General features: G+C 45.7%; 3 protein-coding genes and 1 long non-coding RNA gene across 8 annotated transcripts in view; 1 reads left to right on the top strand and 3 right to left on the bottom strand.

Moving 5' to 3' along the window:
- Positions 1–54: 54 nt before the first annotated feature.
- LOC142995489 (E3 ubiquitin-protein ligase TRIM39-like) lies at positions 55–3,432 on the bottom strand. Of its 3 annotated transcripts, XM_076146585.1 has the most exons (3): positions 3,273–3,432; positions 2,842–3,030; positions 55–2,077 (listed from the first exon to the last, which is right to left on the bottom strand). In XM_076146585.1, the coding sequence occupies exon 3, from the start codon at positions 2,070–2,072 to the stop codon at positions 435–437; it is 1,638 nt and encodes a 545-aa protein (XP_076002700.1). In that variant the 5' UTR covers positions 2,073–2,077; positions 2,842–3,030; positions 3,273–3,432; the 3' UTR covers positions 55–434. The 3 variants fall into 3 exon arrangements, with proteins under 3 accessions (XP_076002700.1, XP_076002697.1, XP_076002699.1); XM_076146582.1 differs by having other exon boundaries at positions 2,842–3,432; XM_076146584.1 differs by having other exon boundaries at positions 55–2,074; positions 2,842–3,432.
- Positions 3,433–3,545: 113 nt separating this feature from the next.
- Positions 3,546–5,493, bottom strand: sbds (SBDS ribosome maturation factor). Of its 2 annotated transcripts, none has more exons than XM_076146586.1 (5): positions 5,270–5,493; positions 4,996–5,125; positions 4,694–4,894; positions 4,409–4,573; positions 3,546–4,079 (listed from the first exon to the last, which is right to left on the bottom strand). In XM_076146586.1, exons 1-5 carry the CDS (start codon positions 5,395–5,397, stop codon positions 3,954–3,956), a joined length of 750 nt encoding a protein of 249 aa, XP_076002701.1. In that variant the 5' UTR covers positions 5,398–5,493; the 3' UTR covers positions 3,546–3,953. The 2 variants fall into 2 exon arrangements, with proteins under 2 accessions (XP_076002701.1, XP_076002702.1); XM_076146587.1 differs by having other exon boundaries at positions 5,347–5,489.
- Positions 5,494–5,589: 96 nt separating this feature from the next.
- Positions 5,590–24,454, top strand: part of tyw1 (tRNA-yW synthesizing protein 1 homolog (S. cerevisiae)) — a 35,128-nt gene continuing 16,263 nt past the window's right edge. The window contains exons 1-11 of one of the 2 annotated variants that reach the window (XM_076146580.1): positions 5,590–6,173; positions 6,416–6,543; positions 6,901–7,029; positions 7,126–7,227; positions 8,878–9,072; positions 9,213–9,497; positions 10,675–10,797; positions 17,127–17,259; positions 20,750–20,802; positions 20,897–21,015; positions 22,102–22,211. In XM_076146580.1, the coding sequence (XP_076002695.1) occupies positions 6,110–6,173; positions 6,416–6,543; positions 6,901–7,029; positions 7,126–7,227; positions 8,878–9,072; positions 9,213–9,497; positions 10,675–10,797; positions 17,127–17,259; positions 20,750–20,802; positions 20,897–21,015; positions 22,102–22,211 (1,441 nt within the window). In that variant the 5' untranslated portion in view covers positions 5,590–6,109. Of the gene's footprint in view, positions 6,174–6,415; positions 6,544–6,900; positions 7,030–7,125; positions 7,228–8,877; positions 9,073–9,212; positions 9,498–10,674; positions 10,798–13,417; positions 13,662–17,126; positions 17,260–20,749; positions 20,803–20,896; positions 21,016–22,101; positions 22,212–24,454 lie in introns of those variants that run through there. The other variant, XM_076146581.1, reaches the window with a different exon arrangement.
- On the bottom strand, positions 10,755–13,216 carry LOC142995492 (uncharacterized). The gene is made up of 3 exons (XR_012961527.1): positions 13,136–13,216; positions 12,686–12,786; positions 10,755–10,829 (listed from the first exon to the last, which is right to left on the bottom strand). It is a non-coding gene; the product is annotated as an uncharacterized LOC142995492 (long non-coding RNA).

Below are 24,454 nucleotides of genomic sequence, written 5' to 3'. Positions count from 1 at the left end.
AGTCTGTATACATTAGTTCAGTGGTTCCCAACTTAAGTTTTTCGGCCCCCCCCCCTTTGTCCTGAAATACCTGAATGTGACAAAGGATTCAATTGATTCAACCACAACCCAACATTTGATCTATTTACAATGATCACAACAATAAAAACACAAGAAAATAATAACAATAATACCTTCTTATTTCTGATCAGGTTCATCTGTGATGAGTAGGCAGAGTGTATGTATTGATTTATTGATCAACAGTTATCAGATCAGATCTGTGTGGGTGGATTGTTGTGTTGCAGCAGAAAGAAGCAATGAGAAACATCAGAGACAAATATGATGTCATCAATGAAAAAGCAGAATGTGAAGAAGAAGAAGTCAAAGTAAAGACAGCAGATCAGATCATCTGGACCTTAAATGACAGAGAATCATTACACATCAACTCCAGCAGGTTACCCAGTGTGACTGACAGCTGAGATGATCAGAGGGGCGGAGTTTCTACCACCATCATTAAGACTGGGATAGAAAAATGGGAGGAGCTTATGAGTGAAGAAGCAGCCAGTGAAGGAGTAGATCAGAGCTGCAGCATCCACATCATAGAAGGAGACCAGACCCTTATTAAAGTCCACAAACACGCCCACCTTCTCTGGCTTTGACTTCAGACTCAGAGGGACACGAGGGTCATCACGAGCTGAGAACTTATTTCCATTCCTCAACATAACGGTCCAGTAACCATGCTGAGGCCTCATTGAGATGTCTCCCTTCCTCTTGCTCGTCTCTCTGGTCACACCTAAATCCCACGCTGTCTTTCCTTTGACCTGAACCTCAAAGTAAAATATTCTATAGGAGAAACTCTGCTTTCCTAAAACAAAAGGACATGGATCAAATCTCTGTGGTTTGTCTGGGAGATTCTTCCACACATCACCAAGATGAACTTGTTTCTCATCATCAGACAGGATGAGTTTAGGATGAGCTGTATCAGGATCCAGAGTCACGTCCACTGCAAACTGCTGGATCCTCTTCAGCTCCACCTTCAGCAGCTTCTTCACCTCCTTACTGATGGTCTTCTCCAGCTGAGCCACAGCTTTCTCCAGGCTCCCCTCATGTGACCTTTGATGGACTCTGACCTGTGTCCAGTCCTTGGTGGTAGGAACATTGATGGATGAGAAGCTCTGGAGGAGGTGGAGGTGATCTTCAGAGAGTAAGAGCTTCTCCCCCTCATCAGCTACCACCGTCAACTGAGAGAGTTCCTGCTGCAGCTCTTTGATGAAGTCTTCAGCCTGTTTCTGTGTGCTCTTCTGCTTCTCCTCCACGGTCTCCATGAAGTCGGCCTGGATGTCCTCCACCTGCTGCTTCAGAGTGGTGAAGATCTGAAGTCCTTCTGCTTTCTTTCTGTCTGCAGCTTCCCTGCTGACCTTTGCTGACTGTTTCATCTCCTGGATCTTAAGACATGTCTGCTGGATCTTCTGCTTAATTTTAGCTACTGTCTTCTCCAGCTCGGCCTTCTTTCCTTCATGTTCATTTTTCAAAGGAATCAACATGTGGTTCTTGTGGTCTAAAACAGGACAAATGAGGCACACAAAGGTCTGGTCGGTCCTGCAGAAGAGCTCCAGAGGTTTCTTGTGGTTCTTACACATCCTGTCCACCAGGTTGTCCACAGGATGGATCAGCTGGTGTGATTTCAGGGGTGCTGTTGTCAGATGAGGCTCCAGATGAGTCTGACAGTAGGAGGCCTCACACCTCAGGCAGGACTTGATGGCCTTTAGTTTGGGTCCAGTGCAGACGTCACACTGAACTTCTCCTGGTTTGGCAGCTGGTTCCTCTGATGTTCTTCTGGCTTTGTTTTTAGTGGACTGTCTGAACTCAGCAGCCATCTCAGATAGGAGCCTGTTGACCTTCAGCTCAGGTCTTGTGCAGAACATCTCGTTACACAGAGGACACACACACAGGACGTTACTGTCCCAGTATTGAGTGATGCAGGTTCTGCAGAAGTTGTGTCCACATGATGTGGAGACTGGATCAGTAAAGACCTCCAGGCAGATGGAGCACATGAACTGATCTTCAGACTGCAGACGGCTGGCAGCAGACATGTCTGCTGAGAACAAAGGAGAAAATGAGGGACAACAACTCTCTCTGACACGATCACGGAGAATCTAACAGATCTCAGAGTCTGGAACCACAGCAGCAGCTTTACAGCTCCACAGTGATCAACATCTGATTACATTCATGGAATGAAACATGGAGACACAACGTAGCTGTAGTTACATAGTTCTGACTGTGGGGGCGTCAGAGGGGAAACCACGGCTGTGACCTCAATCTAAAGGTCAAATCCTGGACTTCAGTCTCAGCTCTGTGTTGGTGGACTTGGTTCTAGATTCTGCTGCGTATCAAATGTAACAGTTAGGGTGTGAGCGTGACGTGTTAGTGTGGGAAAGGTCCAGAGATCAATCATTAGGATTGATTGAATATTGATCAGGACAGAAATGAAGCTTTTGTCTCTTTGCTTTTATTCTGACTGTTTGATTTCTGATTCTTTTAAAGTTGACGTGACTACAGGCTGCATTCCATTAACTTCCTGTTGTCGTGGGTGAGTCTCACTGATTTACTGACACAGCTAAACAGGCTCACTTCCCACTGCTCTTTTCCCGCTGTTCTTTTCCCGCCCTGACAATGTACACGCAAGGAAAAAGGCTGATCCATCGGTCAGCTGGTGTGTCTACATGCTGTGTGTACACACCAGTGTGAACACTGAAACATGAGTGAAGCCTTTTAGAATGAAGGAGTGAAGTGAGCCGTGTGAGAGCAGCTCAGCTTTGGGCTTCATGCTGCTGAAACACTCAAGATTGTGTCTGGACTCACCAGTTTGGCTGAGACGCTGCTGTGCTGTGGACAAACTTCTGATTCTCTGGCTTCTCTGGCTTCTCTGGCTTCTCTTCTGCTTCAGTCCAGTCGACTACAGCTTTGCTCACTGACTCACTGACTCACTTTCTGTTTCTCTGGAGGATCATTAGGTTGATGCTGCGCCTTTCTTTTGTTCAGTGGGTGCAACTGCAGGTAACAAACAACACAGACGCCTCAACACACAGGCAGAGGAAAGGAGGAGGACGTTCAGTAATGGAGGTTTCAGCTTTATAATGTGTGTGCGTGTGTGTTTTGAAGCCATATTTCCCTCATGTTTATTTTGTTTAGATTCCAATCATTAAAGTCATCACCATTTTGAAAGCGTACCTGTTCTTACAGGACCTCACGTCTGAACACGTAAGATATCGATCCATCTCTTATCCCCTAACCTTGTTTGTCAGTGACTGGATCCCCTCTGATCGTCTGATTTTAGAGGGTAAATCTGTTCTCATCTCAGAGACAGAGGAGCTGCTCAGGCAACTTTAACTCATGAGTTACTGAGCCGTGAATGTGACGTAAGAACAGACCATAGATTTCTTTATTGTGCTCTGTAAATGAGGGAGAGTCTGGCTTTGCTTTGTAAAAACTTCCAACATAGTTCAACCAGACAAAACTGTAATAAGAGTTCAGTCAAACCATCTAAAGTCGCCACAAAAACAAAATGGAGATGTTCAATATTTATTTGTTTTAAGAGCAAACTCATTATTACAAGATATAAATTAGTGTGAGTCAAACACAACACAAGATTTGAATTTGGAGCGTGATTAGTGTTTCACACAGAACCGGATTAAAGTTGAATGATATCATTGTTTCTGAAGAATACTGCTGAAAGTTCAGAGGCATAAAGACCTGCGTGTTGAAGCAGAGGACCTGGAGTACAAACTGTCCTGCAAGTAAATATTCAGACATATCTCCAAATACACAACTCCCTGTGAGCAGAGGCTGTGGAGTAGGCACGCATGTGTGAGTATCAATTGCACGGTATACAGTAGAATCCTTTATATGACTTTGCTGTGTCTGCGGGCCGTGTCAGTGTCTATAAGTGCAGAGTCCAGGCTGGACGGGGGGCGCTAGAACTTCTCGTCTCCCTCCTCCACATCCCTCAGACAGAGAACCTCCAGAGTACCTCGGCCTTTGGTCTCACAGCGGATCAGCTCGTCGATCTCTCTGAAACACCCGGGGTCAACAAGGCAGACCTGCAGGTGAAGAGGACGAGGAGGAGGAGGAGGGGGAAGGGTAGACACAGCGGTGGAAGTCAATATCAAAACTGTAATAGGTTTACTGTGAGATACAAAGAAACTTGTTGGCTGTGTTGAATGAGGTGGAAGCTTCGGGGTGAAGATTACAAGAGGACCACAACTACAACATCAGGAGGGAGCTCTGAGCCTCCAGTCCAGGTTCAGACTGGATGGAAGGATTATACTGTACACCCCATCTGCCCTTGAGAGCCTTGGGTGGCTACGGAGAGCCTGGTACCTTCTCTGGATGTCATAAAGTGTAAGAGGACGATGAACGCAGCCCTCACCATCTCCAGCTCCTCCACAAAGTCTTCACTCTCCACCACAGCCAGGAGTGGTTTGAGCTTCTCCTTCAGCCTCTTGCCCTCCTTAGCCGGCAGCACCAGCCTCAGCTTCATGTGGGCCCGCTGGATCTCCATGGTCTCCTTCAGCTGCCGGATCACATCCAGAGCCTGAGAACAACAAACAAACAACATTGCTGTAGCAGAAAGAAGCAACTTAATGCCACAAAAAGGCCACACGTGAAAAGACAAAACAGCTATAATGTTGCTCTCAGTGTGTGGGTTCCTCACCTGCTGCTTGGTGTTCTTGTTGGCTTTGACAGAATAGTGGATGTCCTTCATGCCCCGCTCGATCAGGTTGACCGTGTACGGCCTCTTGGTCTCCGGGTTCACACATTTCTCTGCCACAACTGTTGCAATGTCCCTGAACATGGATTCCAGCTGACTCTGCCTTTCTTTATCAGACACCTGGAGCTCTCCTTTAGCCAGAATCTGCACAAAAAATACAGCACATTAAAAAACAGATGTGATGTAATAAGAGCTTTTATAAGATGGATATTGAAGAATAGGAGAGATTAAACATCATATGTTACCTGTTTACAGATTTCTGTCAGATCATCTGTTCCAAACGCTTTAGTGAGGTCATCCTTCTTTGCCACTTGACCCTTGGACACATTCACGAAGACCGAGTTTGTCTGCAGAACCTCATCCAAGTCTTTCTCCCTGGAAAAGAAGAAGAAGAATGGAGTTACAGATAACTTCAGTTAATGGAGGCAAATGAGAGAGGATACATCGATTATCGTAGTAACTATTCAGTGACATCGTTTTATGAAATCGTGAATGTTATTATTATCTAACGTCACTCACGCTCCTGATCTCCAGCTCATAACTTTATTCTTGTAGCAGGCGATCTCAAAGCGCTTTCCTGCCTTTTTTATCCTCACCGTCGCGACATTCGTCAGGCGGATTTGGTTGGTTGGCGTGAATATGGACATGGTCTTGTTCGGTGAGACAGGAGCACCTGTCAAGTTTAGGTGTTTACAAGAAAACGACGCAGTTCAATACAGCGTCGTCCGTCGGTACGCCCACAAATGATTCCGCCGGAAACATCGATGGCAAACAACGTTCCGCTCGGCTGTGGTTTCCTGTGTTGTGGCGTCAATTTTAATTTAGATTTAATTTAAAAATATTAAATGATTCAAATACAATTCAAATGAATTAAAATATATGAAACATAGTCTATAATAATTTGTGGACGTTAAACGTGTCTAACCGGTTGTTTGATAACGATACACCCCCTAATGTTAGTGACATTAATGCTGCGTTCATCACAGCGACTCGGAATTGCGTCAAGTGCGGCTTTTCAACAACACGGACGCTTCCGGCAACGCGTTTTACTCGCAATTGAGCGAGAAATGCAACATTTAGAATGATTTAACAACTCAAACTTGCGATACTGTCACTGTTACGCATTTTAACAGCGAATACCTTTGTGAATGTATTTGTCATCATTAACTGTAACTGAAATAGAACATAGCTTGTGTGTAGCCGTAGTTCACATGAGTCCATATGTTTGCGAGTTCCGAGGGTAACGCGAACGCAGCATAAAAACAGCATTTCCCAGCATGCTCTGCGGACAAATACGACAACATGGTTTCATACAATAACACTACCTGAACACTGTTTGTCATCACACTGCATGCAACAATGGGGAATGTCATCATACTAGTTTTTAATTTCATATGTAGCGTGTCTGCATACGATACGAAAGGTGAGTTCATTTCTGAAACGATTTGGAAACTAATTGAGCTATGTTTAAGGTCGTAGCACCGCTAATGCTAGCATTGTAGTCCAGCTGTTCAGCCGCCTTTTATGTACTGCAGGTGAGCTACATTTGTCATTGAACAGACGAGCTTGTTGCAATGAAAGGACTTGCAATTGCCTGACATGTTTATGTTGAAAGCCTTTTTATATATAAATGTATATGAAGTATACTGTGTTGTCTCTGTGCAGGCTCGCAGAATGCACACAGTGCCACTGACAGCTACTTCATGTTGTTATGGCACCACCGCCTCTACTTGTATTCAACTGCTGCTCTTGTGTTTGGGATCTGGTTCTATCTGAAGATGGCTCTAAAGAAGGTAAATGCTCATTTTCTCCAGGCATCCAGGTGTATTCTTCATTTTCATCTTTATTTCTGAGTCGGTGCTTGGCTGTGAACCAGCATGTAGTCTCAGGGCTTGGGCCATTTGATTACTTAGTAGGGCTGATCCTCAAAGCTCCATTGTTTGCTTTGCATCCGTTGTCATAAACCCAAACCATCTCCATATTACACAGTGTGTAAGTCTACAGCTGTTGCCGCACCGCTCTCATGACCCGTCCACTAACAGGGATGCATTTGAAACCGAATCTGTAAAGTCTCTCTCTCTCTCTCTCTCTCTCTCTCTCTCTCTCTCTCTCTCTCTCTCTCTCTCTCTCTGTCTCTGTGTTCCTAATAGAAAAGCTTAGCTGGTGAAATCAGCCCATGGGCCTACAAAGCTGTGAAGAGAGACCACAAGGAGAAAGATGCTGTGGTCCACGTGTCAGCAGTTAAAATCTTCTACGGCTCACAGACGGGAACAGCAAAGGTACGGAAGAATAGGTGGATATGTCAAACTATTTGAAGTTGGAACTTAAGTGCTTGAAGTGTTTTATATCCACACACTTGCTCTTTATTTGTCCAGGGCTTTGCAAAGGAGCTGTCAGAGGAGGTGAAGGCCTTGGGGATTCCAGCTGAGGAGATTGACATGAAGGGTTATGATCCAGATGACCGACTGGCTGATGAGGTATGGAAGCCCACGCTTCAAACAAACTGACAACGTCTCTCAACAAGAGAACTTAAAGAAGGTTCCAGTGTGGAGTGGGCATTATATGTTGAGCAACTTCCCCAGCTTTGTTTTAGGTTCTTTACTTTTTAATGCTTTTTAAATCTACATCTAAATTTATCGACTCCACTCAGCCGCTCACACACATTCAGCACGTACAAGGCTGTAACCAGTGTGTATAAATGTGTAGAGACGGACATTACTCTCTTTACTCTCGCTCACCGAGCAGCAAGGGGAAGTAGAAGTGGATCTCTGTGGTTTTCTGTGGACATTAAATCATTGAAAATGTTTCTAACCCCTCAATGAAACTATGAATGTGTAAATGTTTATAATGTCCTCTATAAATCTGGCTTATGTTTCCATTAAAATAACAACAAAAACATAAGTCTCTGCACCAGAACATGTTCTTACTAAATGATTATTCAAATAAAAAGTAAACAACGCTCTAAATCAGGAGAAGCATTCTCATTAGTAAGTGTACAAGTTCATACATGAAGTTGCTCCGGGGCGCCTATAAATGTTTAAAATGTAAAAATGTAAAACAATAAACAGGCCTTCAGGCGATTACAGCGTCGATGCACCACAACAGAATGATTCAAAGTGGAGTGAAGCCTGACTGGTTGTTCACTAAAAGCTGGGCAGCAAACAGCAGAGTAAGCATCAGGCGCCATTATCCTCCTGCCCAACCTCGCCACTTCATTGTCCAACGATTCAGCTCCTCAAATGGCTGGCACAGAGGAGGGATAAATGTGTTACACAGATCCTACTTAGCCGAAGAGAGATGGATGGTTTTCATTTCACATTGTGCAGGCACAGGCTCTACAGTGCATTGAGGAATGAATAGGAGATTGCTTGGCTTGTGCCCGGCAGGAGAGGAAATTTCCATTCATTTCAATGACAAAGTGATGGAGTGATGTAGAAACACCTCGAGAGAAATGGCCGCAGACGCTCGGCATGCACCGACTCCCACTAACCAGTCAAGAACTCACTGAAGCTTGATCTGAAACATGAGAGGAAGACGTCTCGCTCTCTGTCTTCTCTGAGAGGTTATTTATTCTTTGTTACTCTATCCTAAAATGATTTATTCCTCTCTCTCTACTATTAAGTTCCAGAATCATTCATCACGCTGCGTCTCACAAGAAGTAAAGACTGCGAAAATGTGGTAGTTGACAAAAAAGTCACTTTCTCCAGACCAGTATGGGGATTGAATCTGAAGTTGTGTTTGTCACACACCTCTCTGCTGTGTTGGCGGTCTGGGTGTCATCATCATTTAATGTTTAACATGCAGAGTTACAAACTTTCTTTGTTCCTTCTCAAGTTTAGAGTTTAGTTTTCTAGTGCGGCTCCATTAATAACTTAAGCTAACTGAACACTGGTTTAAGAGGAAACCACATGCTGCTGATTTGCTGCAGCTTGTGAAAACAGATTTGGTAGACTTAGAATTTTTGAGTTAAAAGGATGAATCATTTCACTGCAGATAGGACAAACAGGCACTGAGTGAATCATGCAATTTGCTTTATGCAAAACCTGAAGAAGAAACTTTGTGATGACTGGTAGACAAATATGTAAATAGATTCACTCATTAATCTGTGTTCATTTCCCTCTCTTTAGTGCTCCAACAGTTCCGTCTGCGTGTTCCTGATGGCCTCCTACACTGACGGACAGCCCACTGAGAACGCAGAGTGGTTCTGTAAGTGGCTGGAGGAGGCGTCCACTGACTTCAGATATGGGAAGACGTACCTCAGAGGCCTGAGATATGCTGTGTTTGGCCTGGGGAACTCCGTCTACCTTGGCCACTACAATACAGTGAGAGGGCTTTTCATTCTAAACCGCATCAGCTTTGCTTTGGTGTTGTACATGCTATAGTATCTGCCTGACTGAACCCAGAGGTTACACAAGAGTTTGGTCCACATCTGTGTTGGTAAAGTCTCTGTTTGTCCCTGCAGGTTGGTAAAAATGTGGACAAGTGGCTGTGGATGCTGAGCGCCAAGCGAATCCTGACCAGGGGAGAAGGCGACTGCAACGTGGCCAAGAGCCGCAACGGCAGCGTCCAGGCGGACTTCCTGGCGTGGAAGGGGAAGTTCCTGAAGCGGCTACAGGCTGTGGCTAAGGGCGAGAAGAAGAGCTGCAGCGGAAACTGTAAGAACGGCTCCTCTAACAACAAGAAGAAAGGGAGCTTGGGGCAGGAGGAGGAGGAGGAGAAGGAGAGGACGACGCCACACAGCTCGGAGGTAATGCAGGGACACACACACTATCAAACCACTATCAGCCTTTTGTCCTCTGGGGTCCACACACACACACACACACACACACAAAGGTTGTAAAGTTTCCTGCAGAAAATGGGAACAAACCAATGTGTGAAGTGTTGAGCGTGTCTCCCTGTGTGCGTCCTTCTGTCCGGCTCATGATCAAGCTTGTTCTTCAGTTAGAGGAGGAGAGTTCAAGCTCCTGTTAGGACAAATATTCATCCTGCCGACCAACAGGCTGCCGACCAATCAGTGTGTGTGTGTTTGCTCAGATCAGTGTTCAGTCCCGATCTTTGACCCTGAATACAAGCTGGTTGTTGACATTGAATGTGTGTGTGTGTGTCTCTGTAAATGTGTATTACAGATAAAGAAAAGCAGAAGCATACTGAGGCCTGTCCTCCCCTTTAGTTCAGTACTTGTATCGTGTCCTTAATTAGGAGTACGCTCCCTTGATCCCTAGATCCGTGTTATAAACGTCCTGAGAAGCTTTCAGAATCCCCTGATATCCGTCAACACAAGGATTCTTTTCTGTCACGTCAAAATCTCACTTCTTTTTTTTGCCATTCGCCTAAATGACACATCTCACAAGGCATAAAGTACAAACGGACACACACAAATGGCTCTCACACACATCACACTACACACAGATGACCAGTTGTCATGGTAGCGTGCCCCTCAGAGCCAAACTGGCACCTCCGTCTCACCGCACTCAGCAGGGGTGACATTCAGTCGCAACCCAGAGCGCTTCAGAACTCCAGCAGGCCGCCGGCATCGTGATGGATCCAGAGACTCGTCCACATCAATCTGCTGGAGCTCCTTCACTCTCTGGGCACAAACTGGAACAAAGCCATTAACATGCACATACTTTCCTTTGGCAATCGGTGTAAGATGAAGGAGATAGTGATGTGGATTAAAGAGGTTTCATTTGTCCTCTCTTGCTTAATCACTGACAAAGATAAGAGGAATTATGGGTAGGAACATGTAGAGGAGTGATATAAAGTGAAGGGGCGCCTCATGTTACCCTGCAGTCTCACCTTGTCTGCCCTGGTTCTAACCCCGTCTCTCTCTCTCTCTCTCTCTCTCTCTCTCTCTCTCTCTCTCTCTCTCTCTCTCTCTCTCTCTCTCTCTCTCTCTCTCTCTCTCTCTTTCTCTCTCGCTGCAGGAGGAGCTGCTGGAGTCCAGTGACGATGAAGACGACTCCACACGATCAGATGAGAAGCTATCAGGGTCTGTGGTCGACCTGGAGGATCTGGGCAGCATCATGACGAGTGTCAGGAAAGCCAAGGTGAGACGTCTTCCTCCAGCACAGTGACATCACTTTGAATGACGTCGTCACAAACACAGGCAGTGAAACAGTTTAGTTTGGGTTTATGAAGCCACACACACATACACACACACACACACCGCCAGTAAAGCTGTTGGTTGTTTGTCTTTTTCATCGACCGTCTAGACGCAGCTCCACTTTCTCGCTGGTTGAGCAATAAGCATTTTAACTTCACAGAAACTCTTAATCCTTTTCTAAGTGGCGCCTGGTACGAGTGATAAGTTTCAAAATAAGTTCATCCAAGTCTTTTGAACTGTAGAAAGGAAGCAGTAACATAGAATAAAGCCCAATGCAGCTGATCAGACAACAATGCATACTTGGTTTACTATTTATATACTATTTCATTTACTTAATGATTAGGCTCAGTCAGTCTGATCTCATCTGGAACATCAGGCTCTCAGACAGGAGGCTGATCTCTCCTGGTCGTTGAATCATTTAAAATAGTTTCTCCTGTTCCGTCACAGAGCAGCTGGGCTATTTCCAGTCCCTTAACTTAAGGCCATAAGGGGTCTCCATCATGTTGTTAAGCCTTCCGGCACCTTCGCCTGCCGTCAGTGTGAGTAAAGAGACGGCGGTTTGAATGAAGAAGCGGCAGATGGTCTGATAGACACCAGAACCCTGGCATGTGAGGAGCGGAGGCTTGCGTAAAGAGCGAGGACGCCCACTCAGCAGACGTGTGAGGAATGAGTGACTCAAGAAAGACAGAGAGCAGAGAAAAGGAAGAGGCCGTTTGTGTCCCAGTGTGAGGACGCAGTGTGCAGAGCCGCCCCGTCAACTGAACCTCCTTTGTCTGAGATATTATGTGGTTGATGTCATCTTCTATTTGTCTCGCTGTTATTCTGGTGAGGGTTTAGAACGAGTGCGACCGCAGATCTGTTTATCTCCAGCTGATGGAGCCTTTCTGCGCCCTCAGATCTGTATTCATGAAGGCACAACGCCTCCTGGCAGAACTCCTGTTTCCTTATTGGCCGGTTGTAGGAGAAGCAGCCGTTTGTCACACAGACACAGGAGCGCAGAACGCCAGCCGCACGCCGTCCCAGCGTCGCGTCTGTGTTGTGATATTAATGTTACAGTACGTTACGCCTAAGATGGAGCTGCTGCAGTTGAGCTGATTAGGATCTGTGTGTGTGAGGAAGTCATTTACCAGCTGCTGACGCATCTGTCAACATGCCGTGTGTGTGTGTGTGCGTGCGTTACAAAGTGTTGTTGTAGATGTTGCTACATATCAAGGTTCTGCTCTGCTGCAAAACAACCTGCTCTGCTTCGTCACACGAGTACAGCAGGAGTGTAACATGAAGGGAGGAAGACCTTGGGCTCTCACTGAACTGCTGCATCGCCTTTTCATGACTCCTCACTTGGCAACAACAGAGACCACAATGATGTGACCTTTAGAGGGGGAAACGCTTATTCACACACACACACACACACACACACACACACACACACACACACACACTCCTGTGCTAATGAATCTGGGTTGTTTTGGTGTAATTTGATGGAGGGAAGCGGTGCAGTGGAAGATGCAATTAGTTTGAATGTAAAACATCCTCCTATTGCCAAGAGACAACAAGGATTAAGCCAAACTGCAAATGAAGTGTGAACAAGCAAATTGAGTTTGTTTGGCTCTTTATTAGTGCACAGGCTGATCATTTATAGTGTAGAGCAGCTGCTGGGTGTCCAGGAGAGGAAGATGTGTGTGTGCTGTGTGTCCTGAATGCTGTGCAATGCATGAAGTTTAGTTTTATTTTTAAGTTAAGTTTGAGCTAAATATCACTGTCACAATGTCCAGTTCAGGAGGAAGAGCAGGAGATGACAGCAGTTTGGTGTTCATGCAGACGGAGCTCCTCACCTGCAGCTCAGTGTGGCAGCGCTGGTCTGACCACTAGGTGATGCCAGAGAGTCTTGGTAGCGGGAAGCTGAGCTCACATCGTCCAGTAAGAGAGAAACAATCTGGCACATAGGATATTCAAGAAAGAAAGGATGAGCAGCCATGGAGAATGAATGAATGAATGAATGTAAATATTACTCCACTCCTGCTCACATTTGATAGTTGTCAGATTTCAGACACAATATTCTATCACAGCTCTGTAGCAAATGTACCAATCTGTGTTTTACATCTTCTCTCTCTCTCTCTGCAATGCTCCAGTATCCAGTCTCAGTCCAATTTATTGTATCTTGACTGATCATAATAGAAATCAGGTTCATACCCGGAGCGTCCGCAGACGATCTCTGTCCTCGCCGTGTGTGTGTTTTGTGGCATTTCGTGGTTTAAATCAAATCAAATGTCAAGAGCCCTCACAGATCATCACTCACATCGCTTTATACATGATCTCATCCATCCCATAATAACCCGGTTACCATTACAGAATCATTGAAGGACTCCTTCTCAGATGTTAAATGTGACTGCGTTGTGTTTCTCTGTGTTTATATGAAGGCTTTGTTTGTCGCGTATCCTGACAGGAGTGACATCACCAGCTTTACCGTATGAGAGGCTGCCAGGTGTGTTGACAAATGTCAGATCCCAAAGTTCAGCTGACTCATATTGACTCTGTTCCCACTCTGCCAGTCGGCCTCACTTCCCCTTTAAATCTCATTGATTCTCCACGCTGGGGTTATTGCTTTGTCATCTAAAGTTAGTATTTGTAGTTTAGTTTGACGTTGTTTCTGCCAGACTTGGTGCGTTTCTGATGCCGTCGTCGTTGGAGACAAGCGTGAGCGTGAAGCTTTGAATGGTTTACCTGGCGGTTCTATTTGAAGCTGCGCAGTGACGCTCACTTTCATTCAACCTGGCTGAAAAATGATTGTAGAGCCTATTATTTCTATGAGTAAGTGTTGGGAAATTGTGTTCTTTTGACAGGATGTGCCTCCTTTCTTAAGGTTCAACACAATAAGAGCTAAATCTGTACGGCTCCTTCAAAGTAATCCATGATAATGAGTCAAACATTCTGTGGCCGGATGTATTTTAACACAGGAAGTCAGTGGCAGTTGAGCTTCCAGCAGTTTGTATCAACCGACCCTCTGCCCGGTGATCAGCAGGTCGGGTGATAAGTGCTCAGTCACGCCTCTAAATGACCATAAGACGTTCAGGCTAAGAGGCTTTCTGACAATCTGAAGAGTGATGTAGCGTTATTAGAGAGGCACACACACTGTCATAATGTGTGTGTGTGGATGTGGAAATCAGCTCATGTTGGACTTCACCATGTTAGCTTTCCTTCTTTCCTTCTTTCCTCCCTTCTCTCTCCTTGTCTATTATTATTTTATGTGTTTGTTTATCTCTCTCTACCTCTCTCTCTCCCGCTCCCATATGTATATGTTGTCTTTCCCTCTCCATCACCTGCTCCCTGTGTGTGTGTGTGTGTGTGTGTGTGTGTGTGTGTGTGTGTGTGTGTGTGTGTGTGTGTGTGTGTGTGTGTGTGTGTGTGTGTGTGTGTGTGTGTGTGTGTGTGTGTGTGTGTGTGTGTGTGTGTGTGTGTGTGTGTGTGTGTGTGTGTGTGTGTGTGTGTGTGTGTGTGTGTGTGTGTGTGTGTGTGCCCTGTATTAGCCCCGTGTTGCATCATGGCTCCTGAACACAACATGGTGCAGTGAGATGTCCTAGTTGTGTTGGTCTGGATGGGGCCAGGCGTGACTGGACATCTGTGCGCTCTCAAAAGCAGACGAAGGCCAAGCTTTGGCCACCAGTGACGACGGGCCAGATGAATCTCCAGGGTTGTATGCAAAAAAAACAACAAACAAACACCAAATAGCCTCAGCACAGGGACAGATTGCAGCTCTGTTGGCTCCGTGCTTCATCTGCTGTCAGCTGGTGCCTTGTGACGGCTGCAGTGTGTGGAGATGGACGTTTGTGCAGCAGCAGAGAGCCACAACAGAGAGCTCTTACACCCTGGTAGAGCATTGAAAGGATGATTTTAATATATATTTAATTGAACTCTGTTAGAAAAATGTACATTTCCCTCCACCGTTCAACCCTGGTGAAGTTAAAGCCATTTGCAGCCCAAACACCTGATGGTTGTGATCTTGTGGTCGATCTTATCCCTTCATGTCTCTTTCTGTCAATACTTTAATGCACGGCTGGACTAATAACTGGAAAAGATTACGTTTCCTCCAAATCACCCAAAGTAAAACACATTTGCAGAGAGTAATGAGGTTTTGAAGTGTGGCCTGGCACAATTCTGAATTCATTTCCACCCCAGAATGTTCTGACACAGCTTGATGACTTATTCACTCACTGCTTCCCCTCCTGACATAGGAGCGGCTCATCTGAGGGCCGGCCAAGCAGTCAGGAGAGTGAATCCCTTCTACACACGAGGCAGAGGCCGGTGTGATGACAGACAGGCTCCTCTGCTCTGGCAGATACCCGGGCTGGAGCGGAGAGATAGAAGCTCTTCAAGGGCTCAGGGCCTCCGCTCATCCACACACACACACACACACACACACACACACACACACACACACACACACACACACACACACACACACACACACACACACACACACACACACAAACACACAGGGTGTGTCTGGTTGATAAGCAGCCAGAGACAGATGGCCTGGGAGTCAAACACCTGAGGTCATGCTCAGATGCACATACAGGACCGTGTGTGTGTGTGTGTGTGTGGGGCTCACATTAGAACTTGGTCTGTTGTCTCTGTTTATGCTTTCTAAACGCATCCTGCATTACAACGTGTGCAGCTCACACACCTCATTTACTTCAGTGTGTTCTGGGTGTGAGTGAGTATTCATTGAATAGCTGAACGCGGTACAGCAACGTTTTAAACACACACAAACACACACACACACACACAGCTACAAGTAATGATTTTGAAATTGGATGGATTCCCTGTAGTCTTCATCGCTCCTCCACTGCTGGGTGGTGAGAATTGAAATTGGCCGCCTGCCCTGTGGGTGACATGACATTTCACCAACCACTCCTTTCTCACTGGGGAAGCTCACATAGAAGGAGTCCTTGGAATGTCCAGGCTATTGATCCTGTGGATTTATGACGCGGTGATGATCAGACTAGTTTGACTCAGCAGCCACATCCAAACACTCAGAGCTTTGTGGCTAAATGTGACTAATGTGCGGCTCAGGCCATCCATCACTTCCTGTTGAAAGGTTAGGTATTACATGTTCCCACGCCTCAGGGAAGCTTGGGGCCGGAGCTCATCGATCTTCTGGCTCGTCTGTAAACATCGCATCTCTGAGACTTATTGATTAACATAAAAATACACATGGTGTCATTTTGGTGCTGTTGGTTCCAGATGAGACGTTCAACCACAGAAGGAATGAATCACAGCCACTCTGTTGTTATTAAGCAGAGCTGCTGCAGTCAGAAGCTGTGGCTCTCATCCATGTGTGTGATTCACGACAGATCGGTCCTTTTAAATGTGTTTTTAACCATTTTTGTAGATTTGTTTACTTTAATAGGAGTGGACTATTTTCAATCAGAATCAGTTGAGACGACACATTTTCTTTCCTCTCATATCACTTAACACAAACTCTTTAATGCAGCTTGTGACTCCAGCTCAGATCCACGCGGGCAAAGGCGCGGGATTGGAACGAAACACGACGCGTTTGAAGATCGTCTGCTGCTCAAACTCCAGAAACGCCGCGGCTCAGTCACGCAGGACTTCAGAGTGAATTGCCTCCCTTGATCTTCGCAGCGCTGTCAGAGATCAAACGGTTAACTCAGGATGTCTTTTCCAACTTAAGCTCCTTCAAGCCACCATCGCCAAATCACGTGGCTGGTATCGTACCGTACGTGGCAGCTTATAAGTGGAGGTGGATTCTTCTAGCTTTAGCTGGATTCTGTCGCCAACTTTTGGAGGTCAGAACTGCAGTAAAACTAGAAAACTGCTGATTTTACAGTGCAGTTTTTCTTGTAGCCTTCCTTTGCCTTCCTTGCTTGGACCCTCTCTGTTACTTGGTGTTATAACCTTTGCTAACTTCCATTCTGCCCCCAGTATCGACACGTCCAGTCTATTACACCGCCTGTCGAGAGATGCTTTACCCTCATGTGTTGTGTAATTTGTCTTTTTCCTCTTCTCTTCTTGCTCCAAAATGGAGATCAGCATCTTTTCTTCCTGTGTGTTGGACTTTAGGTACAGGATCGTCTCCCCCACAGCCCCTCAGAGGCGTTCATGAGTGTTTGGTGTTGGTATCTGAATGATCTGTTATGTTATTGAATAGACGGTATTCATAATTGGTAGTGGATACGTTCAGATAACTTGGAATCTTGAATCATAGTGAACCTAAACATGAACTAACCCCGAGTTTTGCTTTCTCTGGTGCAGAGCAAAGCTGAGGGTGACGGAGACGCCGTGATGGTGAAGCTATCCAAGTTGAACGGAACGAAGAAGATGGCAGATGATGTGGAGGTACGGGAGATGATCACACCCGCCCTCAGAGACGCTCTGAACAAGCAAGGTGAGCCATGAGAAGAGAGAGAAGGGAGTGTGTGTGTGTGTGTGTTCTGGCACAACACAGGAACAAAGCAAAAGGTAATGAAATGGAGGGAACATTGTGTCTGACGGCTGACAGGGACTTTATTTCATTTTTCTGATGAGTCTTTGTCTCGGACGCATAAAAATGTGTCTGTTTCCGAAAGAACATCTGCTGAGTGTGTGAGTGTCTCCAGTGAGCCGGGCTGATTGATTCATCTCATCCAGCCTGCATTGCTTTGCTTTGCCACAAACACATGACATCACAGGTTTGGTGCAGCAGCTGGCTGTGACCTTGCTGCTTCCTCAAGGGCACCAACGCTGTAAATCACATTAAGACATGACTGATGTGTCACGACAGTCCTTTAACTTCCACCGTCAATCATCCATACCAGACACAAATTGCCAATAAAGACGTTGGCTTAACCTTTTATTGATTGGTATTGGCTCATTATCAAAGTCACTGACTGTGTAGCGTTTAAGTTCTTATGTAATTTGTCAAACATCGCGTTCACTGACCACAGTCGCTGCTTCGCGTGTGTGCGTGTGTGCGTGCGTGTGTGTGTGTGTGTGTGTGTGTGTGTGTGTGTGTGTGTGTGTGTGTGTGTGTGTGTGTGTGTGTGTGTGTGTGTGTGTGTGTGTGTGTGTGTGTGTGTGTGTGTGTGTGTGTGTGTGTGTGTGTGTGTGTGTGTGTGTGTGTGTGCGTGTGATGGAGATGAACGCCAAAGTCTGAGCCTCTTTTTGGACCAAGTTAATATCATCAGATGGCCAATTTGCATTCCCCCGCCGCCGCCGTCTTCCCTCCTCCCCAAATATTCTGTCAGAGAGATGTGATTGCCGTATCCAGGCTGGAGTGCTACATGCGGAGGAAGCGGGGATCTAGCAGGGGGACGCTAGTCGCCTAATGGCATTTAATGATGCAGCGCCGTCCAATTACCCCCTTCTGCCTCCCGTCCTCCGGGCACAGTCCCCAGAGTGTCACCGCTTTCTCCTCCAGCAGCACACACACACACGAACACACACGCACACACTCTGCCTCTCCCACTGCTGCACTGCCTCAGTAAATGTAGTGGGTGTCAAGATGGCAGTGCACATGAAGTTCCTGCTTGAATTAGAATTAATTTAACGTTAGCAGCATGTTGTGGAACTCTCTACTGTACTTCCCTCCACTGAGGACAGGATTATGAGGCGGCGCTATGAATCGCCTTTTACCATTCAGGCCTGAAAAATATCAAACGGCAGAATTGGAAAGGGAAAGTCTAATTAAATAATTCTCCAGCATAATTAACTTTGACTGTAGCAGAGAGGAAACAGTGGCGAGAGCGAGGCAGCGACGTGATGCCAGACGATTCAGATAAAGACTATGGCGAGGACTTAAGATGCCATCAGGGGACGAGGTAGAGACGGTGAAGGGTCCAGTGAAGCAAACATCAGTCCACAAGAACACACAAGAATGCTGTGGGATGAATGACGCCCCCTGTCTGAGAGTCATGGACCTACATTGTGGTCACATTATGAGATACACCTGTACACTCCTGTATAATACTCTAAGTTGATAAACGTTAGCTTGGTACAGCTAATAATGCTCAGTTTGTATCAGTCTATCGTTTATTGTGCCTTTATGTGTGACCGCATCGTATTGAAAGGTTTCTAATATTCCTCCTCCCGTCCTGGATGTGAACGTTTCAACACAACAACAACTCTCAACACAACGCAGTCTCATATAATGTTATTAATCTGACACAGTGAGTCTCAGCATAGACAGCCTCATGCTGTTTATCCATATGTTAAGATGGAGTGTTATTATCCAGCCTCTTCCCTTCTTGCTCTGCTCACTGCTTCAGCACAGTCAAACTCTCACACTGCTCTCTATAAATAGCAAGATTTCAATTTCTTTGACCCATTATTTCATGGCGTTTATGTTGGCAACAAGCAAAGCGCTCCCCGCGGACGGTTTGTTTTATTTGGATCGGAGTGTGAAGGATGAAGGTGTTGGCAGAGCTGTAATGATAGCAGACCATGGCAGCCTTCCTCTCTCTCTCTCTCTCTCTCTGGCGTGACACACACACACACACACACACACACACACACACACACACACACACTGCAGCCCGGCTCCTGTTTGTGTTCACCTAATGCCTGAAAATATCACAACAGCCAGAAATACTCCCAACTTTCAGCTCACATGACGGTTTCACAATTTATCAGTCGACCTGTTCCACGATTCAAATATCCACTGATGCTCTGCCTCAGTCTTTTATTTATTTGTTTGTTGTTGCATCGTTGCTGTAAATCTGTTATGAGATGATAATCTATTGAGCCCTGGAAGAGTAAAGCTATCAGAGCTGCTGCTGCTGCTGCTTATTCCAGCTTACATTATCTCTGCAGCATTCCACCATAAGAGCTCACTTGGAGTCTTAATTATAGATATTGTAAGTCATCATTTGCACAGTTACACAGTGCGAGCCGGAACGATACAGCAGCTCCAGAGTGCAGCACTAAAAATACTCTGAAATATTAAGACGCTTCTCTCTGAACACCAACTTTCCTGGATAGAAATGAAATCTGAACATCTGCGTGTTTCCCTCTCTGTTCTTTACCTTACATCTGTACTTCAGTGCTCAGATCTCTGTCCCTTTCATCTCTCTACACCTCCACCTCTCTACACCTCCACCTCTCTACACCTCCACTTCACTCTGGTTTCTATAAACATATTCGAGAGGGGAAACTGTCCAAACATAAAAATCATTAATACGACCAGCAGGCTCAGTTCTTGGCTGTGGGCTCTGGAGTCTTCTGTCCGTCTGTGTTTATTTATTTCCGAGTGTCTTGCCGTCGCTGGCAGTGAGGTTAGAGGAGGAGAGACTCTGTGCTTTTGAGGTATTTTCAGGTGAAAAACCAATTTGATGCTGCCTGACATTTTATTCCAGGGAAGAGGGGAGAAAAAAAGAGCAGCGACTATTTGAGTGAGGGAGGAAGGAAAGGAGCGAGGGAGCGAGTTTCCTCTTCTCAAGGGCGCATCCTAGATCCATGGCAACATCTTTGTTTCATTCAGATGGAATGGAGACTGTGCCTTACTCCCCTCAGCTTCCATTACATCATACCTGCTGTGCACCCAGTTGGGAGTATTTATAACACGCTGAATAACATCTGACACCTCTGAGACGTGTTCAACGTCTAAACGCTCGTACCAGTACACATTTTCAGCTGTAAACATAAAAACGCCAAGGACAACAAGTGACAGTTAAAAGGTTTTAACTGTCCAAAGTAAATCAAACACTGAAATGTACTTTAGTCCCACATTAAAGCCCCGTAAACACTGTGAAACTCACCCAGACATAACCGTGGCAAAACCCTCTCTTCTCCTGCCTTGTCTACATATGAGTTGTTATTGTGCCTGCAGATGTAAGCAGTGTGTGTGTGTGTGAAGCTCCTTTACTCTGTTACTCCTCTCACATGCCGTTGTGTCTCTGCAGGTTACAAACTCATCGGGAGTCACTCGGGAGTGAAGCTTTGTCGATGGACCAAGGTAATGAAGTTTTCTCATTTCCAACAGAGTGGAGGTTGTTTTCTGACGCAGGGAATGAGCTGAAGGCAGAAATTGTCTGTTCTCTTCTTCTTAGTCAATGCTGCGCGGGAGAGGAGGCTGCTACAAGCACACCTTCTACGGGATCGAGTCCCACCGCTGCATGGAGACAACGCCCAGCCTCGCCTGCGCCAACAAGTGTGTGTTCTGCTGGAGGTGAGTGTCTGGAGCCTTATGATACTGTCAAGATCAGCCAAAATACTAGAATTAAGTAAAGAGAACAGTCCAGAACAGAAAGTGAAGAGAAAAACAATAATAACAAGCAGAGAACTTCTTAAACTAAAGTGTAACTAAAGTATTGTGGATATTAATAGTTTTGGTATTCAGACTTGCCGCGTTCCCAAACCTGACTGGAACATGTTTGTGTTTGCTTTGTCGCTCCAGACGTCTCAGTCGTTGACTTTTTCTTTGGCAAACAACTTAATGATTTACGAGCGAAAGGATAATGGGCGCCATAATCACAAAGGCCCAAAGGTGGAGGCTGATTCATTCTGACACTTGCGAGGTTCTGTGCCTTCTCCCTTCCTTCGCGTTCCCTCTGAAAGGTCGACTGTGTTTAACACCGTGAAAGGTCTCTGACAGAAGATTGCCGTGGCGAACCGCTGCCCCGTCACCGCAGATAGGCCAGCCGCTGTGAAATCAGTTATCTGGGACGACAGGAAGTAAGAAATTTCAAGGCAAGGATGTCGCAGCTGCCCGCACTGTCACCTTCTCTGTCCCAACAGGTGGCTTTTGATTTAATGGACACCAGCGGCGTACGCGGTGTGAGTGTGTGCACTTGCGTCACACACACTGCCCCAGCTGTCTGATAGGTGTTATGGTGCAAGGCTCCTCGTCGGCCCCCGGGCTTCCTGCTCAGACAATAAAAGCTGCTATAAATACGCAAGCAAGGTGCAATTTCTCCCCGCAGGATGAACACTTCCACCGTGTAATTGTCCTCCGGTTGGGGGAAACAGAATTAGTGCGGCAGTCACAAATAAACTGTTTCCATATAAACTTTGTGTCTTCTCTCGTCTTTCTAACTTTGTTATATTTATCTTTATTCAGCACACGTCTGAGGACTCAAATGTTGTAATGATGCAGGAATGAAAACGAGTACATGTCCTCTTTCTCTTTGCAATCTGTTTCTCCTCCCACCTTCCACTCTTTGCATCGCCTCTTCCAATCTGAATCAACCATCCACCAACAGACTGATGAAGCAGCTAATTAGAGTGAATGTCTGCTCTGTGTGTCCGCTATCAGACATCACACCAATCCTGTGGGCACAGAGTGGCGCTGGAAGATGGACCCGGCAGAGAAGATCTTGCAGGAGGCCGTGGAGAAGCACCAGAACATGATCCGTCAGTTCAGAGGTCGGTCTCTCCTCCTCCTCTTCCTCCTCCGCTCCATCTCTTTGTGTAACTCTCTCCCTCTCCCTCTCCTCCTCCATCTCTAGCGGTTTGTCCGGCTGTTTGGTTTGTCTATCAATTACACAGTTGAGTGCATATCAGAAGGTTTAGAAACAAACAATCGCACTAACCCACACACACACAACACACACACACATGCAGCGGCCTCACTTCACACATGGCTGCTTTGCTCTCCTCAGTTTACTCCTGCTGACCTCATTTAACTCTGAGTAATAAAGCAAATTGAAGCTCAACACGATGATGCTGTGTGTCATTCACCACCCTCTTACTCACACTGCCTCATCAATCATCTCATTCACACACACACACACACACTCCTCTATCTGGGCTTCACATTCTATCCACATTCATGCTGTCACCTCATGGAAAGGTCGTTTGAGATTCTCCTAACTTTACTTAACACAGTTATTATTGCTAGTCTCACTATTGTTGTTATTGTTGTTGTTGAAACTTTGTGAATATTGCCAGAATAACACAATTTCCATTGTTTTGATTTGCTGCATACATTCCCATTGTTAGAGTTTAGTTTTGTGTTCTGTCCGACCCGCACAAACTTCTTCTAAAGGTTTTTGTGCCATATTTTTCAAAGGACAAACACACACACACACACACACACGCTGCAAACACACACACCGCACAAATTGATTTGGACTTCTGAGCAATGGTCTATTCTGGGCCTCTTAAACCTGAGCATCAGCTATGGTTCAGTAACAAGAGACTCCACAGCTCCGGTCCAAACGCCACCACATTCATTATTCCTCAGGCTTCCTGCAGAGAGAACTCCAGTTGAGACTCATGGCTAATTTAGCAATAAACCCCCCCAGTCAGTACACACACACACACACACACACACACACACACACACACACACACACTGGCACACACACACACACACGTACATATACCCACACAAAGCCTATTTCCTCCCCAAAGTGGAGCTGCCTCTCCTCTCAGTGCATTTCCTGTTGGATTGTGTTTTTGTTGTAGCTCACTCACAGAGCAGCACACCGACTCTATTTTGGTCCATTGTCCAGACTGGCTGACTTCCTGGCTCATTTTGCAGAGCAGTGGAGATCTGCAGTAATCCCTCCAGTGGTCTCATCTCATGGGTCAGAGCTTGTTTGTCACTTCACTTCTCCCAGCTCCACTCTCTGAAGGTTCTTTCAGGGTTACTATTCACTTTCATTCATCCGACACAACAACACTGATGTGAAAGACGTCCCTGAACGCACCTCGGAGTATTCATGAACCAGAGCTGCTGTCAGGCGGCTTTAAGCTGAAGCCAACCTCGTTACAAAGCAGTAGACTCAGTGTTCTCAATTATGTCCATGCTGAATGCTAAGAGGCTCATATTCTCTCATATTAGCCTGAAGATGTATTATAATAATACACGTCACAGTTAATTACATTTCTTGACGTTGACTGTAATGGAACAATGCAGAAAATAATCCTAGAAAATAGAAATGTAAACTGCTTCTTGGCGTAGTTAGAGGAAAATCCTATTACAGGACAGAATAACGACATTTAACATTCTGTTTAGCTAATGACGTTTGGTACGTCTGCACTAGTCTTTTATATTTACTTCTGTTGTCATTGTCAGTTACATTAGATACTTTTCCTTTTCCTCTTAACAGTGATCCATCAGGCCCTGATCCTCATGCCTGTTAAAGCGTCACTATTACGAATGATGGCTCTGATTACAACCTGCTGCTCTAACACAACACAGCAGGTTTGACTTTATGGGTTTAAAGGACCTAAATGACAAATAACAGAGTACTGCTACAAGTCCATATGACATAATAACCCATGTTAGTGTCAAAAACCTACAAGTGATGGAAAGGATTTATAATGTGTCCAATAATCTATGCAAACTGCAAAGTAGAGATATGAGGAAGAGGCCGAACCCGAGCAGCCCCACAGGGTCAGGGGGGGGATCTGTAATCTGTACCCTCCGTGTGAAAACCCTGTGTGTGGATATCTGATCCATCCCCACAGGTTTGTAAATCCATCCTATCTATTTCACAAATGGCTCCCTCATGATAGAGACTGAAGTTTGAAGTGCAGGGCGACTGGCAGCTTTGGATTCAGTGAGTTTTAAGGGTTAGAAATAAGAGTTCTAGCTGTTAAGCCCTACATTGTTTTGCTACCCCTTAAATTTGTTGATGATGCAGTGCAGCTTGGTCTCT

The sequence above is a fragment of the Genypterus blacodes genome, unplaced genomic scaffold, assembly GCF_046128005.1.
Source record: "Genypterus blacodes isolate CSIRO-AG114 ecotype Tasmania unplaced genomic scaffold, CSIRO-AGI_Gbla_v1 ptg000032l_1, whole genome shotgun sequence".
Taxonomy (NCBI): Eukaryota; Metazoa; Chordata; class Actinopteri; order Ophidiiformes; family Ophidiidae; genus Genypterus; species Genypterus blacodes.
Note: the sequence above shows the minus strand (reverse complement) of the source record. Positions and strands in the feature narration are given on the sequence as shown.

Excerpts from the sequence above, each read along its gene's own strand:
- LOC142995489 (XM_076146582.1), bottom strand. The coding sequence starts at position 2,072 with ATGTCTGCTGCCAGCCGTCTGCAGTCTGAAGATCAGTTCATGTGCTCC.
- sbds (XM_076146586.1), bottom strand. The coding sequence starts at position 5,397 with ATGTCCATATTCACGCCAACCAACCAAATCCGCCTGACGAATGTCGCG. Across the intron at positions 5,126-5,269 it reads ATGAGCTGGAGATCAGGAGC|GGAGAAAGACTTGGATGAGG; the intron begins GTGAGTGACGTT and ends CTTCTTTTCCAG. Across the intron at positions 4,080-4,408 it reads TTGTGGAGGAGCTGGAGATG|GTCTGCCTTGTTGACCCCGG; the intron begins GTGAGGGCTGCG and ends CTTCACCTGCAG.